Source organism: Bos indicus x Bos taurus, chromosome 3 (assembly GCF_003369695.1).
Source record: "Bos indicus x Bos taurus breed Angus x Brahman F1 hybrid chromosome 3, Bos_hybrid_MaternalHap_v2.0, whole genome shotgun sequence".
Classification (NCBI taxonomy): Eukaryota; Metazoa; Chordata; class Mammalia; order Artiodactyla; family Bovidae; genus Bos; species Bos indicus x Bos taurus.
This window is the reverse complement of record NC_040078.1, coordinates 45,984,438-46,003,053: the sequence shown is the minus strand read 5'-3', so window position 1 is coordinate 46,003,053 and position 18,616 is coordinate 45,984,438. Positions and strand designations below refer to the sequence as shown.

The following is an 18,616-nucleotide window of genomic DNA, read 5'->3' as shown; positions in this document are numbered from 1 at the left end:
AGACCATCAGAAACTATTAGCTAAACAAATAAACTTGTGAAATTAGGAGTCTAGAGTATGTTATCTCTTAAGTCCCTTCTAGCAGTCTTCCTGGTGGCTCAGTGGAAAAGAATCTGCCTGCAATGCAGATATGGGTTCCATCTCTGGGTTGAGAAGACCCACTAGAAAAGGAAAGGGCAACTCACTCCAGCATTCTTGCCTGGAAAATCCCATGGGAGGAGCTCCGTGGGGTTGCAAAAGAGTCAGACAAGACTTAGACACTAAACAAAAACAGTAAGTCCCTTCCACAACATTTGCAAATATAAGTAAGGAAAACATCAGTGCTAGTGGCTATATTGTGATGTATGCCTGCTACTTTATTTTTCAATTCTATCTATCCATCCCTAGTCATATTAATCATCAGCGAGGCCCTTCCTCTAACATTTCTGCCATCAGTCAAAAAGTTCTCCTAGCTGGCATTAAAGTACAATATTCCTTAATCTGTAATTTGAAACTATATTGTAAACATTTCTGTTTATAAAAACGTATACAATAGGGAAAATCTGATCAATTATGACATATTCTCAACTTGGTATTCCATTCCATCCCTCTCCTGTTTATTTTTGGTAAGGCAGAAAAGGAATTCTGAAAGTTAAAAGCCACAAAAAGTAGACAATTATTCAAAGCAAAGTTTGCTGAATTTCTAAGTGCCATCAGTGGCTTCTGAAGGAGCTGTTTTATTGTTTGAAAGATGAAACATGCTTGTTAAAAAGGGCGGGTTATTAAAATGCCCTAGTGTTCCACTTCCATTAGCAAAGTAGCATATAAATAACATTTTAATAAGAAAAAAAAGCAAATTAAACATACTGATGCCATTTCTTTTCAAGCGCAGATAAGTATGACTATTGGGCACTTGACTCATGTACTGCTCAATTTAAAATATTTTTCTAGGTTTTTCTCAACACCTAAAATAATGGAGGAAAAATGGGCCCTTTTGAAAAATTCCTGAATATCTGCATTGTCATGGATTCATGCACACTATTTCTTACATACCTAGCCTTTTCAAGCTCTGGCTTAGGCCAGAATAAGGCAAATTAACCTATGGACTGCTCCTTTTTTCAGGATGACAGCAAGTGAATCAAACTATACTTGAAGCTAGTATTGGCAGAATCTTTTATTTACTTTTCATGAGGTTTTGAAAACACTTTCTGAGGGCCTTCTAATAAGAGGAGCTGGTAAGTCACTTTATAGCCTCCCCACCATCCTGCCAGTCCCTCCCCGCACCCTACCCACCCACCCCACCCCCACAAAAAAATAAATAACACTTCCTTATGGAACTAATTGCTATTAATGCTATGAAGGCAGCTGTTTTCTGAGGGGTCCATTAAAGGTTCAGAAAGCGCTGGGCTTTGTATTTCCTTGTTGTCTCTAGTGAAATGAGCAGGAAGAAAATGTAGCCTCTGGGTGAAGTACGCAAACTCCTTTCCTAGAAGCACCACACTCATGCTATGCCCGGAGAGCTCAGTCACCTCGGCACTTGCTAGCCTGAGCAGGCTGTGCAGCGTTCTCCTGAATGGGTATTACTGCCGCCATTCCTCCTATCTTCTTCCGAAAACAAAGGTTTTTAATCTTAGTTATCTAATCCCATAATTTTCAAGTGCTTAAAGGCTCCAATTTAGCAACATCAACAGTGCTTCTCTCTTTCCTTTTTCACATAAACATGAGCAATCATACAAAACAAAAATTTGGCCCAGATTTTACCTCGGATGTTCAAGAGGAGAAAACAAAGATATTAAACATATCCTCTGTTCTTTAAATATCTGATTTATGGAAAACCCAAAATGCAGATTTCTACCTACTAAAATTAGTTGAAAGAAAATCCCTCTCAATGGTATAAAAATCATCAGAATCGATAATAAAACATTTTGAAAACATATGATACAGTTACAAACTGTGTACTTTTTTCTGCAAAGTAAAAATAATGAAATAAAACATTTTCTCCTTTAAAAATTCATAATTTGTAAGGGCATCTGTTTTACTCATTTACAAAAGACATGTGGACAGAGCCTGAAAGGCCCCAGATGAACTCCTAATTCTCAATGCTTTTATTCCTAGATAAGATTCATACCATCATAAGGGTGTACTATAACTCAACTGTAACTCAATTTAATTATCAAAGTGTGATTTTGTTACACAAGGATGGTAACATCTGCAATGTAAGAGATGCTCACTATTGAACTGAACTGAACTGAACTATGTGCTAGACATATATCTAAGTGCCTTACATATATTATTAATTTATTTATTCTTAAAATAACACTAGAAGGTAGATACTGTAATTTTCCTTCTTAAAAGATCAAGACCATGAAGTACAAAGAGACTAAGGGAGCCAGATTTCCAGCCGGGCAGCCTGGCTCTCAAGCCCCCGCTCTAAGCTGCTACACCAGACGGACTCTAATTAGTGTCATATTTATTGGATTATAAAGAATTCAACAATTTATGCCAAAACAAGGGAAAAATCAATAGCAAAGAAAAAACAGAATAACTTTTCTAACATTTATGTTTTCTAAGAAAAATAAATCAAATAAACCCCACAGCAGGAAAAATATAACAACTAGGTATAATAAAACTGGAAAAGACTCTGAGGCTGGGAAAGATTGAAGGCAAAAGGAGAAGAGCGTGGCAGCGAATGAAGTGGTTAGATAGCATCACCAACTCAATGGACATGAAATTGAGCAAACTCTAGGAGACAATGAAGGACAGAGGAGCTTGGCATGCGGCAGCCCGTGAGATCACAAAGAGTTGGACTCAACAAAGTGTCACAAGAGACTGAGCGACAACAACAAATAAAGAAATTAAAATTTTAACAAGAATCAAGTCAAATCAAATGCACAAATATAAACGAAGCATCTACCATGGCTATTATTGGGACTACAACGTACTGTAAAGATACATTCTCTGTCCTTTGGGGGTTTACAATCTAACTAGAAGATACATTATAACAGGTTCGGAAACATCAAAGCATATGGGTCTTTTCAAAGTAGACATTTCAAAGGATGAGAGGATGACTTGGTGCAGTGTGTGAGAGAGGCACCGAGGTCATGGCATAGTTGAAAGTGCCTTCCTTCAGTTGTCAAAAAGCAGACAAAACTGTATCATCTACACCTCCTAGGAAAGTGCAAACAAGGACATATGTTATCACCTCCCCTGAAAAAATGAAGCTGTGAGGTCAGTAAAAATGGTAACAGATTCTGCTTATCAATTCCAAACTAACAGTAGAGATATGCACATTCTTTTCATAACTGGTAGTTTGGTTCCAAGCAGAAAGAAAAGGGAATAAATTAAGGAAAAAAGTCTCTTAAACTTGACACTGCTCTAACAAAAAGAGGGAAAATTCAACTCCAAACACTGATGTTGGTGTTTAACAGAAGAAAAGACTTCTTATATTATGAAACATATGCTTTTACAATAAATAAATACATGTTTTAAAATTTCCAGTGAAGGGCAATATTTGTGGAGTAGAAATGCTAGTTAGAGGTGAAAGTGAAGTCGCTCAGTCGTGTCTGACTCTTTGGGATCCCATGGACTGTAGTCTACCAGGCTTCTCTGTCCATGGTATTTTCCAGGCAAGAGTACTGGAGTGGGTTGCCAGTTAGAGGTAGCCTGTGCTTAATTTACCAAGAGCCTTTAAAATCAGATTTGAATACTAAAATCCAAATTAAATATGATTTGGGATCTTACATTCTTAGAGGAAACGGATGAGAATTTTGAAAAGGTGGAACCACCTTGAGTTTTTCATAGGAAAGATATTAAATAAGGCTAAGAATTTATCATCCCAATCAAATTAGAAATTGGACACCATACTACCTTTAGAATTTGTAACAGTAGTTAATGAAGGATTCAATTAAATTGTGCTTATAATAAGCACACATAAATTTCATGCACAGGGATGTGGAATATGTAGTCTTTTGTTCTTATTTTCTACTCACTGCTATAATCCAAAAAAAAAAAAAAGAGAGAGAAATAAAACAGAATTAAGTAAAATAATGATGATTACTTCTAATTGTGATAAGCCTTGGAAAGAATGAAATAATTAGCAACTGTAATCTAAGGATATTACACAAATTTGTTTTATAAATTTGACACATTTTTCTTTTCTATAAGCTATTGAGGCAGTTACTATTTTTATGACATGAAATAAGTATTAGAGATACATTGGGTGCTTAATACTAAAGCTATTTTATATTCTCCATTGTGAAATGCATAAATTAAGGGACTTACAAAACAATGTAGTATATACGAAAAAATTAGACAAATAATTTCCTTCAAATTTCCCAATTTAGTTTACCTTTACCAACACCTATTATTGATATAATTGAGACACTACAATTTCATTTCACTATTTTCACTTAAAATATTATTGTAATCAGATAATGTGGAGAGAATAAATTATCACTGTACTGTCAAGTTTATTTCATTCCTTTAATTCTTCAGCATATATTTACATAATATATTCACCAAGGACTTTCCAAATTAACCACTACGTAATCCACCCTGTACTAGATACTAGGAGAAACAGTTCAATGGGGAACACTGGAAAGTAAAGCTAGGCACATAGTACATAAAATCATTTGTTGAAGTTCTCAGCCAGTCAGGAGGAGTTTCATCCTCTTGTATAGGGCAACACTGGTGACTTTAATGAAAAGCAAAATTGGAATTAGATATCTGAATCTGGGATATCATTTTTGAACTTTAGTGAGAAGAGAACTATTGTACCATTTCCAATAACAGCAAACTTGAGAGGCAATCAGTCTTAGGGCAACCTGATGAGGTGCTCCTTATTTTGTGCATATCTCTCTAAATGTATTCTAAACTTGATAAAACAAACTTTTTTGTTTGAAGGTCTGCCTCCGGCTCCAGTCTGTGAAGTTTTTAAGTTCAAGAAATGCCTCATTCATCTTTGTACCCTGCAGAATACATTTTGGTACCTGGCATTCACTAGAAACTCACTAAATGCTTGTTACATGCATGAGCATAAACAGAGGATGAAATACCTTCTGAGAAATGAAAAGTAGAGAAAGAGATTTTAGAGCCATTTTATACACAAGTGCAATAGTGCTTATTGTAAGCCTGGCTACCCCTTGCCACATAGAAGTTGTCCGTTAAATATTCTTAAAAGGAATTAATGTATGTATGGATAAATGAATGAATGAGTTCAGTAAAGAAATAAATATATTAAGAAAAGAGAAAATGGTCAAAGTCTGAACTTTTTAGAGGAAAAAAACAGTCAGTGACAGTGGAAAAGGAACAGTTAAAAGAAAAAGAAAAAAAATGGAGTGTCATAAACAATAATAATGTGTTACAGTTTCAATTCCAAAGCACTTTCACATTATTTTATTTTAATTCTGATAACCGTCCTGAGAGGTAGAAAGAGTATGTATTATTATCCATGTTTTGTTACAGAGGAAGAAGCTGAGGCTCAGAAAGGTTAAGTGACGCGGAAGAGTTTTTCAAACACAACTGTCAGATGCAGAAAATAGAATAAGGAGTGAAAAGATTACCCCGAGTTTTGTGTGCAGTTCGCTGGAGTCTGTACAAAGAGAGCTTGGGAAGGAGCGAAGAAGAAGGGTAGAAAAGCAGATTGATGATTTAAGAAAGAGGTTATAAGTAAATATATTGAAGTATATCATACCACATATGCAATAATCACAAAAATATCACACATAAATCACATCACAGGAGTATTGAGCTAGTATTCAGGGCAGAAGAGACACAAACAGCTTCTCTTCTTACCCAAACTGACAACTTGCTTTCTACAATCTGATTTTCACTCTATCTGGTAACATGTGCACGTGAAAGTTTTCTTTGAAAGTATTGTTTCAAGATTTTAAATACTGCTTGGGTAAGATCTTCTTGATCAACTTTTCACAAATGATGTTTCTCTCTACCATTTTTAAATGTTTTCCATTCAAAAAACAGTATTGAATATATTTAGAAAGCAGCAGAGATGTGAATGCTATTTAACATTGCAGCTCTTCCAGCTCCCCTCTAACTGGAAAGTAGCTCTCATTAATGTCAACGTTGAAGGTCCACGTAAAGCAATTAGTTCTATTTGAGGAAAATTTTCTCAAGCAGTTTGTTTTTCAAGTCAGGAGGAGGGGGAAAAAAAAGGGAAAGGGAAGGTCTGATCATTTTCCCTTGATTTCTCTAATGTATACGGGGTGAAACATATAGAGCCCTGGAAGAAACATACACAAGTAAATTTTGGAACAAAATTCACAAATAAATTTTATAATGATTTAGTCAAATAAACACGAGTAAATCAGGTTTTCTTTTCTTCTACTCAATATTTTAAATATTAAGATAAATCTTTCACTCTTTACACACATACCAACATAAGCTTTGGAAAGCTGTATTCTATGATTTTCTGAGTCACATCTACTTAAGTTTGCTAGGGAAAAGATATATTTTCCTTAATATTAGAGTTGTCAGTTGTGGAACATAAATTTAAATGGTAAGATAAATTGTTTTTTGATAGACAAAAAATCGACAAAATTGCAAGTTAAGTGATTCACATTTTTACTCAGTTTTCAGTCATATACAGAGCGGTAAGAACATTATGATCTTTTTGTAGATAACAGAATACAGTTTATATGTTGCTCTCTTTTTCCTTCCTGAACTCATCAATGAATAACAAAGCACACTCTGACTATGTCTGCATATCACATAAATGTCTAGATGAAAAGTGACAAATTCAGGCCATCATCCAACTATTTGAAAACATTTATCTTGATGACATTAAACATCTGGATGTTTCCAAATACCAAGATGTTTGATGTCCTGCAGATAAAATATCCTGATGAGTGCTTAAACGTTTTACTTATCTATTGGATAAAAATGCACATTTGCAAGCATTATCTTTTTCTGTTTCAGACACAAAATGTAATTTTAGCATGCATATAGTAGGAAGCTCTAGGAATCATCAGGTTTAGAAATTTTACTTACTCTTTTTCCTAATGAATCTTGAAATTAGAGAAACATCTTTATTTTCTTTTTAGTTAATAAAATAGATGTCATTTTGACAGTGTGCAGTAAAAAGTAAAAGATTTGCAAAATGAAGGGTACGGAGGAACCTAAGCCTTTATGTAAAGTGGCCCACAAAAACACTGTGCGTGAGGAAAACAACACAAACTGGTCTTAGTTGATTGGCTTATTATTCAGTTGGGATGTTATCTATTTCTTCTTCTCACATCTTGTTCAAAGCATTTTGTTCTTAGCATGTCCATTTATGCCAGTTAGATGAAATGACAGAAGTTCAGACTTCCTAATTTGACAATTTTGATGTTTCTAGTGATAATTTGGTATGCGAATAATAGTAAACATGAATTCTATTTTTGACTATTCATTAGATCTTAACTTGCTTGAATCACTGAAGATTGGCTATTACAAGTTCTCTGCCACATTTTCTAACTCTAGGTCTAATTGAACAAAAAGCTGATTTTTATAGAGGAAACAAGACAAACATTGTTACAAAGCAGGATATGTATTTTGACTATAAGCTTAAAAGAAAAATTAATGTTGTTTTCAATTCCCAGTACTTTAAATATAATTCTGTATAAGTATTAAATACCATTTCTAAGTCTTACAAATCAAGATTTCTTGCATTCCATACTAGAAGAAGGAAATGAATGTTCAAGTGAAAAACAATTCCCTGAAAGCTGGAAACCATTACGGCAGTAAAATAACAGACAATTGCATAACACATTTCAGCTCCCAAGCACTCTACCTTTAGGATCACTCAGAACTGAGCCAAAGGCACTGATGACCACATCGGCTTTCAGAGAGACTATCTGATCTTCATCTTCATTCCATTTTCCAGTTTCATCTTGCTCTGTCCGAACAAATTGCATGGCGACAATTCTCCCACCTTTTACTATAACCTTCCGTGGAGACAAGAAAGGCAAAAATTCACATTTTTCTTCTCTAGCAAGCTCCATCTAAAATGAAACAGAACACAGAAAAACTTGAAAATGTTTCTTCTTGATTTAATATTGATTTTTAATTCAATTATTCATACTAAAGCTTATAATGTTTAAATCAACATGAAGGTTTTTCTTTCACCAAAGCTGAGATTCAGTTATCAGCTGTTCACATTTTGTAAATCACTGACACAGGAAGTCTTGCATTGAAGCTGTCATGTGGAATTTTATAGATCATGGCGAGCGTGCGTGCATGCTAAGTCGCTTCAGTCATGTCTGACTCTGTGCTACCCTATGGACTTTTGCTCTCCAGGTTCCTCTGTCCATGAGGTTCTCTAGGCAAGAATACTGGAGTGGGTTGCCATGCCCTCCTCCAGGAGATCTTCCAGACCCAGAGACTAAACCTGTGTCTCTTGTCTCCTGAACTGGCAGGTGAGTTCTTTACCACTAGTGCCATCTGGTAAGTCCAGATCATGACATCACAAGCTATTTCTGAAGTTTTAGGTAGTGCCTGCCCTATGGCTGGCAGTGTGTGAGGTTTCTCACTACAATAGCGTGGTCTCCTTATGCTTTTATTTCTGTAGGTTAAATTCTCTTTTTAATCATCCCTTTTATGAAAATAAATTCTGATTATTACCAGGCTGCATATATCTAAACTAGAAAAAAGTCCATAAAGTGGGTGAGCAAGTCTGTGGAAGTAACTGATTAGAATGGTAGGAAAGCGAAAAGATTAGAGAAATTCTGTAGAACCAAGAAACAAGTAACATTTATTTTTACTTTCGGAAAAAAAAATGAAAATTTCAAGAAAGAGAAACAAACATGTTCCTCTTGACAAATTCCCAGTTATTCCACTTATCTGACATAATTTATTCTGCCATAAAATTGGACACTCTTGTTTTTGCTTTCCTGCCCATAATGGGATGTCTATTAAAATAGAATGTTAAGATTTATTTATTCACTTCTTTTTCCACTTACTGTTTTGGGTGCCAGGCCTTTGTTAATGTGGTCCTAACCCGTATGTTGACTAGTCTTTTGCAGGAAATGTAAAAACATCCCACAGAAGAGGTTGTGAGTGTGTCTAGTCTCATTCTTTCCCTCCCCGATGGAAGAAAGATAGATTCTCAGTTGACGAGTGAGGTTGAGAAAGTTGAATGTGTAAGGCTTCTAACCAGGAATTATCTGGGCTACAACAAAATGAAAAAACTGAGACAAAAAATAGCTTGCTCAATGTTTCGATGAAGCCATGGACCCATCTCTCAGCACTCCATCCACGAGTGGTGGTTCCATCTTTGCAGTACATCAGAATCACCTTAGAGGACCTGATAAAACCCTGCACAGGCTTACCCCCAGTTCTGTAGCACTGAATGAGGCCTGAGATTTGCATTTCTAACAAATTGCTAGGTGATGCTTTGCTGCTATTCCAGAAGTGACACTTTGTGAACCACATCAGTTTAGACTATAGCTGCCTATCTCTGAACGTCGATTGATCTATACCATCAATTGTCAGTGAGATTAGTATCACCCATAAGGGAGTGAAATTTATTTTCCTCAGAGAAGAAAAATTCTTACATAACATAATAGCATAGAGTCACAGCATATAAACAGATACACAGAATATATATGGTATGAACATTACAATGTCATAAAAATCTAAAAATATCTAAACTCCTTCAAGGGATGATGATTTTTTTTTAATTTGAAAAACACATTATTACATATTGGAATGAAGCTATTTCAGTCTATGTCTTAATTAAGATGTTTTTTGAAAACTGGTTTTGAAGGCTTGAAAACAGCTCCATAAACTACTGTCACATAACTTTTTCCTTTTCATTGTAAAATTAAGAGATTAGCAATAGCAAAAACAATAAATAAGTGGGTATTGTGGGTGGTAAATATACAAGCCAGTGGCTCTCAAACTGCTCGTGGTTTATAAGGGAGAGAGAAGTAAGTGGGATTGAATCAGTTTGAAACCTACTTCCACTGCTTATTTGGGATAGTTGCTAAATCGCTTTGACCTTACATTTAAAAAGGGGATAACAATACCTAGCTACATTAATTGGTATGTGGTGTTGCTTAAGGCAATTCAGAAATGTAAAACACCTGAAGCAAGCTTAACTTGTACAGGTGAAATAAATGCAATTTATTTGAAGTTGTCTTTTTCTGAATTCACTATTCCTCCAAATCATTCTTCAACCTACTCAGTAACACTTAGCATTAAGATTACGACTCCAACATCAAGGTAACTCAGCAGCAAAGGTAAGGAATAAAAAAAAAATGGAAAAGCCAAGAAAACTTATACTCCTCTTTAACATTCTACAAAACAAAAATGTGTGATGTCTGGAAAGCAAAATATTCCGTAAATACTTCAAATTAAAAGATAAATATAGTTGCATACAATGCTACGCTTTCTGTACCACTTTAGTCACCTTTGCATAAGGGAGTGTCTTATAGCTCACCAACATAAACCAGTTTATTGTGTTTCAAAAATGTCAAGTGATGCTAATTTTAATGATAATGGCAAACCTGACTGGAGAGCAGTGCCAAATCATTATGGTTTGAGTAAATCAATATATGATGTGTATTTATAATAGTACTCTTTTCTGTGGAGGGCAAAAACAAATTCCCAAACTAAGGGTGCACATACTGGGAGCACGTCTCAGACTCTAGGGTGTGTTTCACGCCTTTCTACTCTTCTCTATGAATACTTAAATAGTATATGTTATTATATGTAGATAACCTTATATACTTTTTACCAAATTTGGCCTTTAACTTAGAATGAGTTATTGAACACTGCAAACAAATCAAAACTTTTAAGAATTTACAATAAGATTAAGGTTGAATAAGATTTAGTGGTACTCTTGCATGGCTTTTGAGTAAAACTTATAGCCTAAAAACTATGTACTATTATGAACAGGAAGAAACTTCATTTTAATATGTCCTCAACTCACATAATAACTTTTCATATGCACCAGGGTTCATAACTTGTATTCAAATATTCAGTATTTGTGCCAGCTATCTGACTGTGCACAGAAGTCAGAAGGTATACACACTGGCCCACAAGCAGACTATTCCAAAATTCTGCTTTTGAAACTTACAATGTTATTTAGTCTCTCAAACATTTAAGATTTGAGCAGCAGACATAAATCACACTCTGTCCTGCTATCTTGCTATTCAGTTCAGTTGCTCAGTCGTGTCTGTCTTTGCGACCCCATAAACCACAGCACGCCAGGCCTGCCTATGCATCACCAACTCCCGGAGTCCACCCAAACCCACGTCCATTGATTCGGCTATGCCATCCAACCATCTCATCCTCTGTAGTCCCCTTTTCCTCCTGTCCTCAATCTTTCCCAGCATCAGGGTCTTTTCCAATGAGTCCGCTCTTCACATCAGGTGGCCAAAGTACTGGAGTTTCAGCTTCAACATCAGTCCTTCCAATGAACACCCAGGACTGATCTCCTTTAGGATGGACTGGTTGTATATCCTTACAGTCCAAGGGACTCTCAAGAGTCTTCTCCAACACCACAGTTCAAAAGCATCATTTCGTCTGCGCTCAGCTTTCTTTATAGTCCAACTCTCACATCCATACATGACCAGTGGAAAAACCATAGCCTTGACTAAACGGACCTATTAGATACCTAGATTTTCCATTTTACATAAAAGAGAATAACTTTTAAAGAAAAGATAGAAAGACATGACTTGAATATATATAATTATTTGGAAAGTATTGATATTATATTGAAAAAAGAACTGAGATAATAAGATTTACTGTAGTCAATAGGGAAATATTAGGAAGATGAGAAATTCAAAGTAAGCAAAGCCATACGTTAAGTGAAATACCCTATGACTTATTTGTGGAAAACAAAGGAATTTATTTCCATTACTATGAAATCTATCTGAAAATACAAAAGTAATAATAATAAATACTCATATATTTATTTTTAAGTTCTTAAGACATAATTCATTTTAATTTTCACAAAGGAGATATAACATTTGTATATTAGTTGCTTATTTTAAGTATTTAGTTTCAAAATTTTCTCTCTGTTGCAGCTCTAAAAGCCAAAAACACAGTGGATACCATCATGATTTACAGACTAATCACACAGCCTCCTGCTTGCTGTCCCCATAAACAAACAATTGTGGGAATAAGTATTATTTCCTTCCTACAGAAGAGAAACTGATGCTCAGAGAAACCAAAGGAATATTAAGAAATGACAAAGTTTAGCTAAAAATTATGCTATGGCTAAATCAAAGCCCTGTGGTATTCAATTTTATTCAAAGACAGAAATTCTAGTATATTTGAAAGAATGAGACTTTGTATAGCTACATTTGTTGAATTTCAAAACAAGGCTAATTGGAACAGGAAAGAAAGGATCTGCTGCTGCTGCTGCTGCTGCTAAGTCGCTTCAGTCATGTCCGACTCTGCGACCCCATAGACGGCAGCCCACCAGGCTCCCCCGTCCCTGGGATTCTCCAGGCAAGAACACTAGAGTGGGCTGCCATTTCCTTCTCCAATGCATGAAAGTGAAAAGTGAAAGTGAAGTCGCTCAGTCGTGTCCGACTCAGCGACTCCACGGATTGCAGCCCACCAGGCTCCTCTGCCCATGGGATTTTCCAGGCAAGAGTACTGGAGTGGGTTGCCATTGCCTTCTCCAGAAAGGATCTAGCCAAAGGCAAATTAAAGGTAAGGGTTTGGCTGGATAAAGGCTGTCCTCAGTGGAAAGAGGAAATCCAAGCTTCCTGGTCTCAGTAAGTTTAGAGGTATAATCACAAAATACAGGAACCAGGTGATGGACTTAGGAACTCAATATTGTAGATTAGTTAATGGAGACTCCTTGAATACAAAGGAAGGGTAAGTTTAGAACAAAGAAGTACTACTTCATAAAGCAAACAGTAGAGACATAGAATACATTATCTAAAGATATAAAGATAGAAAATTAAAATAGAATTCAAATTTATTTATTTGTTAGACAATAAACTGGTACAAAGACAATATCTTACTTAACTTTCTATCCTCAATATCCAGCTGTGACATTCGAATATTTAAGAAATGATGAGCATAAGAAAATGAACATTTGGACAGATGCCTGGCAAATCAGGATATATTCTAGCCAATATGCCACATGAAAGGTTATCCGGTGGATTTCAGCCATATAAGTATCTAATAAAATGACTGGCACACAGTTGACACCGAATAACATTTTGTTTACCACAATGAATGATTAATATGAAAACCCCGAAGATATTCAAGCTAACAAAATGACAACTGACTCGTAGTAAATGGAGTCGACAATACTAAATATTCATCTTATAGCAAGGAACACTTAACATTTAGAAGACATGCTACCTGACCAGAGCATCCTATACTGTGAGTTTGAAATGAAAAAGCAAATGGTACTCCTTCTCAGTTGTCAGTTTCAGTGCCATATGTTTATGATGGACCAGAGTGACCAATGATCTAACTTTATGAAGTAGGTCTTAACATTTTGTTGTTCAAATGAATCAGGCTCCTGTGCTAATAACTGGTTCACAGATGTCAGTGTTAGTGCCTTTTAATACCTAATGTTTGCTTATGATCATTGTGTGTGTGCTCCATCACTCAGTCATGTCCAACTCTTCACAACCCCATGGACTGTAGCCCACCAGGCTCCTCATCCATGGAATTTTTCAGACAAGCATACTGGAGTGGGTTGCCATTTCCTTCTCTAGGGGATCTTCCTGACCCAGGGATTGAAACTGTATCTCTTTCATCTCTTGCATTGCAGGTGGATTCTTGATCACTGAGCCATCAGGGAAACCCCAATGATCATTAATAATCAACAATTCAGTGAATTGAGTATATGGACATTTCTGTTCGTGACACATATATTTATTTATTTACTTGTTTGATAAGCCTATTCTCATGAGGAACAACTGGTACACCAAGCAAATATACATGTCTCCTGTCTTTTTCCCCACCAATAAATATTCAAGGAAATTAGATACAAAAGCATCCATAAGTTTCCATTTTTGAAGTTCAATAAATCGCTACTTTATTTTCATACTGTCTGAGGGGAAAAAAAAAAACGCTTCTTAGCTTTGATTTTTACCTCCATATTCGGGGAAAATATGTGGTTGATGCAGAGTGAAATAAAAATAGAGTGCTATAGCATGCAATAAAGATCATCATTTTAATGATTAACTTTATGTAATGTGATGATTTGGTCTGATTAATATTACAGGCATCGTACTGTGGAAATTATGAAACAACATAATTTACTATAATTAAAAGCATGATGTCAACTCATTTTTAGATTGCATATAGACAAAGTAAGCATAGGTTATAAGCCATAATGAGCAGAACTCAAAACCAGCATACATTAAATTCTAATTGCCAAAGTTGGAGAAATGATGCGAAGAAACAATATTCTTTGTACAGATTATCGTCTAACAGCCAGACATTCAACAAGTGATCAGTTCTATCAATATATGAACATGAGGACCTCAGAGATGTTATTTCAAATCAAAATTGTTTGATAGTCTGTATTGGCCAGTGATAATCTTGGAAAATATTATCTTTTACTTCATCACTATTAAATTATTCATACTACATAATAAGAACACTATTGATGTATTAACTTGCCAACATTTATTAAGTCCTTATTATATACAAAAATGGTGCTACATGCTGTAGTTAATAAAATAATTCCTACTTTCAAAAATCTCAGAAAAAGAAACAAATATGCAATTATATTTTGTGATAACATATAAACACACTCTGTTTTAATGGCACATAAAAGGGTTATTTTAAACAGCAGTTGTGCAGGTCACAAAAGGGCTGCCTGAAAAATGTAAAATATAAACTAATCTTGAAAGATGAGTAGGAATTAGTTAGAAATTCTGGTATGAAACAGATTATCTTCCTTCGGTGAGAGAAGATGTAGGATGGCAAAAGAGTTTATCTCAAGAAAGAAAGCGACCTGGTCAAATCCCCTTGTAAACATGCTAATGGAAACAAGCTATCAATCAGCATTTGCAACTGGGAGAGCAGTTATCCTTGTGATGCTTTTGCCAAGGTATACCTGCTAGTCTAGGACTGCTAAGGTAAACAAAACCTGGGATTTATGCAGCATAGCTCTCTCTAAACAGTCATGTTAACTATGTGACTATCTGCGTATAAACTGGAGATATTTTATAGTTAAAACAACTTCGTTTTGTGTAAGTGATAGAGCTACTAATGTTACTTAGAGACTACGTTATTCTGGATCAAAGCATACCCTGATGCAACAAGATGGCAGTCTTGTACCTTTTCTTGTTTACCGCACACTTCATGTTTACTTGTATCCTTGAAATTATTAATAAAGCTGGATACAAGTTATAACTCTAATTCATGTGAGTTTGACTTCACAATCCAATCTTCTGGTTGTTTTGGTTACCAGGGAGACAAAGGAAGATAAAAGAGACAGTAAACTCTGAAAATCTACTCCTGATCACATCTCCTTTAATTTATTAAAAACAGCTTAATATATTTTGTACTTTTTGACTTATACAGACTCACAGTCTGTGGTGGAATGCAGAGCAATTGATGTGCTTACCAGTCTCTGGAATATACAAGCTAACTCTGCAATTATTCTTTTCTAGGCAAAAGTTTGCTGAAACCACAAGTTGAGGTTACTTTTTTTACTATTTCCTATGGTGTTACAAGTATTTGGCATCTTTTAACTGTAAGGTTTTAAAATGGAAGAATCTTGAACAGAAAGAAACATTTCTCCAATGAGAGTTCTACTACACACTGGATATAGTTGCCCCTTAACTATGCTGTGTCATGATGAAGCTACAAAAACCAGAGATGCAATGTGTGGCATAATTTAGAGGCTTAAAATGCCTTTGCACGGGTATTATGAAATACATCATTTTTAAAAGAAGAGAGTATTTTTGAACATTACTCATTTATGACTGACAAAATGTTCTTAAATCTGATGAGCTTTTATTAATCCTCATCTTAGATTTTGCTACAATCAAGCTGTTAGTGGGATATCTCACAAGATATTTGTTAGAATATTTGTTGGAATACAGTTAAGCTATTGTTGGAATGTCTCACTAGATTATCTTCTGTATTAGGTTGGTGCCTTTGTAATACCTTCTTCAATCTTGAAATGCCTCTTCGTACAAATTCTGTACAAATTAGGATCTTATGTCTTGTGCAACTTGCTAATCCTCTCTGATTCTATATTTTTTACTGATTTTTAATTTTGATTTCATATATTGCTTGGTTGAATTTCTTTTTTTTTCTTTCTTTTTTTCTAAATTCATAGCTATCTTTTCAGAGTTTGAAGGCCAAGGAAAATTGACATTTTCAATCTACTTGCAATGCTAGGTTGATATTGTAATAAAATAAACTTTAAAAATTTAGATTAATATATATTGATAAATAATTGAATGAACTATTTATTTAAAAGCTATCAGAAGTAATTTTGAAGTATATATATATGCATAAAATATAAATTACATATTTTAATAACTTTATATTCATTTAAAGTCTTCCTATAAGGTTTTCAATGCCCCTAAAGTACTTTATGGAGAAGGAAATGGCAACCCACTCCAGTGTTCTTGCCTGGAGAATCCCAGGGATGGGAGCCTGGCGAGCCCCCGTCTATGGGGTCGCACAGAGTTGGACACGACTGACGTGACTTAGCAGCAGCAGCAAAGTACTTTATTCAACATGCTTCACTGATCTGTTGACTTGGACCAAGCACTATTCTACATTTTCAGTCAAACTCAAGTTGAATGAGCCAAACCATTTGAAGGAGATCGCACTTTGTGTGATGAGTATAAAGTAATAACTACTCTATAAGTGTCATAATATAGGAAGCATAAAGAACTGTAAGATCTCACAGGAGGGAGAGGCTAATTAGGATGGAGCTAAGGAAGCCTTCAAAGAGAAAATGACATTTAGAACAGACCTTGAAGGATGAGTTTATCTTTTTTAAGAGAAAAAAAAAAATCACTTTTAAAAAGAATGACAATGTTTCTTTTTGGTTTTGTATTAACTCATATGTGCTTTTCATTTATATCTTTTAAACTGCATGCATGACAAATATGTTTTTTAAAATTACACAAATTAGTTTTTAATATTTTCAACTTATAAAAAAGGAAAGAAGATATTGGGAAGCTGAGATGAACATTATTAATGGAAGAGGATCTTCTAAATTTCACATAAAAGTTAATAGAGTAATGACAACATAAAGTTTAATAGAGTAATACCAAAATGCCATTGTTTAATGAATTGACACCAGTTTAAAATGTGCACTATTAATGAATCTGTGTGTATGTATGTGTATATAATATATATTATATATAAAACTCCAGGAGATAGTGATGGACAGGGAAGCCTGGCATGCTTTAGTCCATGGGATCACAAACAGTTGGACATGACTTACTAACTGAACAACCATGGCATCAATACATACATGGGAAAGCTGGTAAACTTTTTTAAAAGGTACGTTGTTTTTAGCTCTACAGATATTCCTAAATAAACATGATGTAGCCATCCCTTGGGATTTTTGAAAATAAGTAAACATTTAGAATATATATAATCTTGAATGGGCACAAGCATTTTTTATCTTCTGGCCTGTTTACAGTCCTTGTTTTTCACTTACTATCTAAATTATCACATGTAGTGTAGAATTCTGACAGTCTCACCTGTCAGCTTCTTCAATATCCATGTCTTGATTGCAGCAGATTTTACCTCACCAACTGACTGGGGACACATTAATTGCAACTTGTTTCAAGTGTAGTATTTATAGATATTGCCAAAATTTTCAATACAGACTTCCTGTCATTTCATGAAGAGATAAAGCCTTCCTGTCCACATTCTGTATCATTCGCATATTTTTCCTAAATGTTCAAAATACACAACTTGGGGAATAGAAGAAATTTTAGAAGCATATAGTTATAACACTGATTTTATAGATGGCCATATCAGACTAAAATACATAACCTAGACCCAAGTACTTCAACTTTGGGTTAATTCCTTTTGTGACTATTCCATTCTCTGAAATTTCAGTCTTTTCAAAAAGGTAAACACATACAGATCCTTGGAATGTCATTCCAACATCATCATAAATGATTAAAGATGTATTTAATATCTCAGTACCAGGAAAGCCCCTAACTACCATTAATAACTTTGTGTGCCTGGGGACAACTGTGCATTTGTTTGTTTGCAGGTATCTTCATATCACTAACCTAGCTAATGGGTCTCTGATTACTTTCCATGGAGACCACCAGCTCAAATGATGTGCAGGTGGTAACTACTGAAGAGCTGCTATAAGCATCACCCTTAACTAAGCAAAATTAATTTTGCCAGCTTATAAAGGTTATTTTCTAAAAACAGTCCCAGAGTCATATTTCTTAAAACTAAATAAAAACTAGAAACCATTAGCTACTGGTAAGAAAAGGCATATTTAGCTAGTAATATTTAGATGATGAAAGAAAATACGGCTGTAGCTTCAACATGATCATTTGACCTTAAAAATACTTCAGAGGAGACCTGCAGATCATACCACATTAATGATCTAAAATGGGGAATGCTCTGTGGTACCAGAAGGATTCAATTAAAAGATACATATTTTTCACATAAAATGCATTTTTTTTCAGAGTCGTGGTAACAGATGAAGACATTT

The 18,616-nt window shown here is 34.9% G+C and overlaps 1 protein-coding gene across 1 annotated transcript in view; it reads right to left on the bottom strand.

The window, feature by feature from the left end:
- Nucleotides 1-18,616, bottom strand: part of DPYD (dihydropyrimidine dehydrogenase) — a 923,891-nt gene that overhangs the window by 515,066 nt on the left and 390,209 nt on the right. Inside the window, exon 11 of the mRNA XM_027536430.1 lies at nt 7,766-7,976. Within this exon, the coding sequence (XP_027392231.1) occupies nt 7,766-7,976 (211 nt within the window). The remainder of the gene's footprint in view (nt 1-7,765; nt 7,977-18,616) is intronic.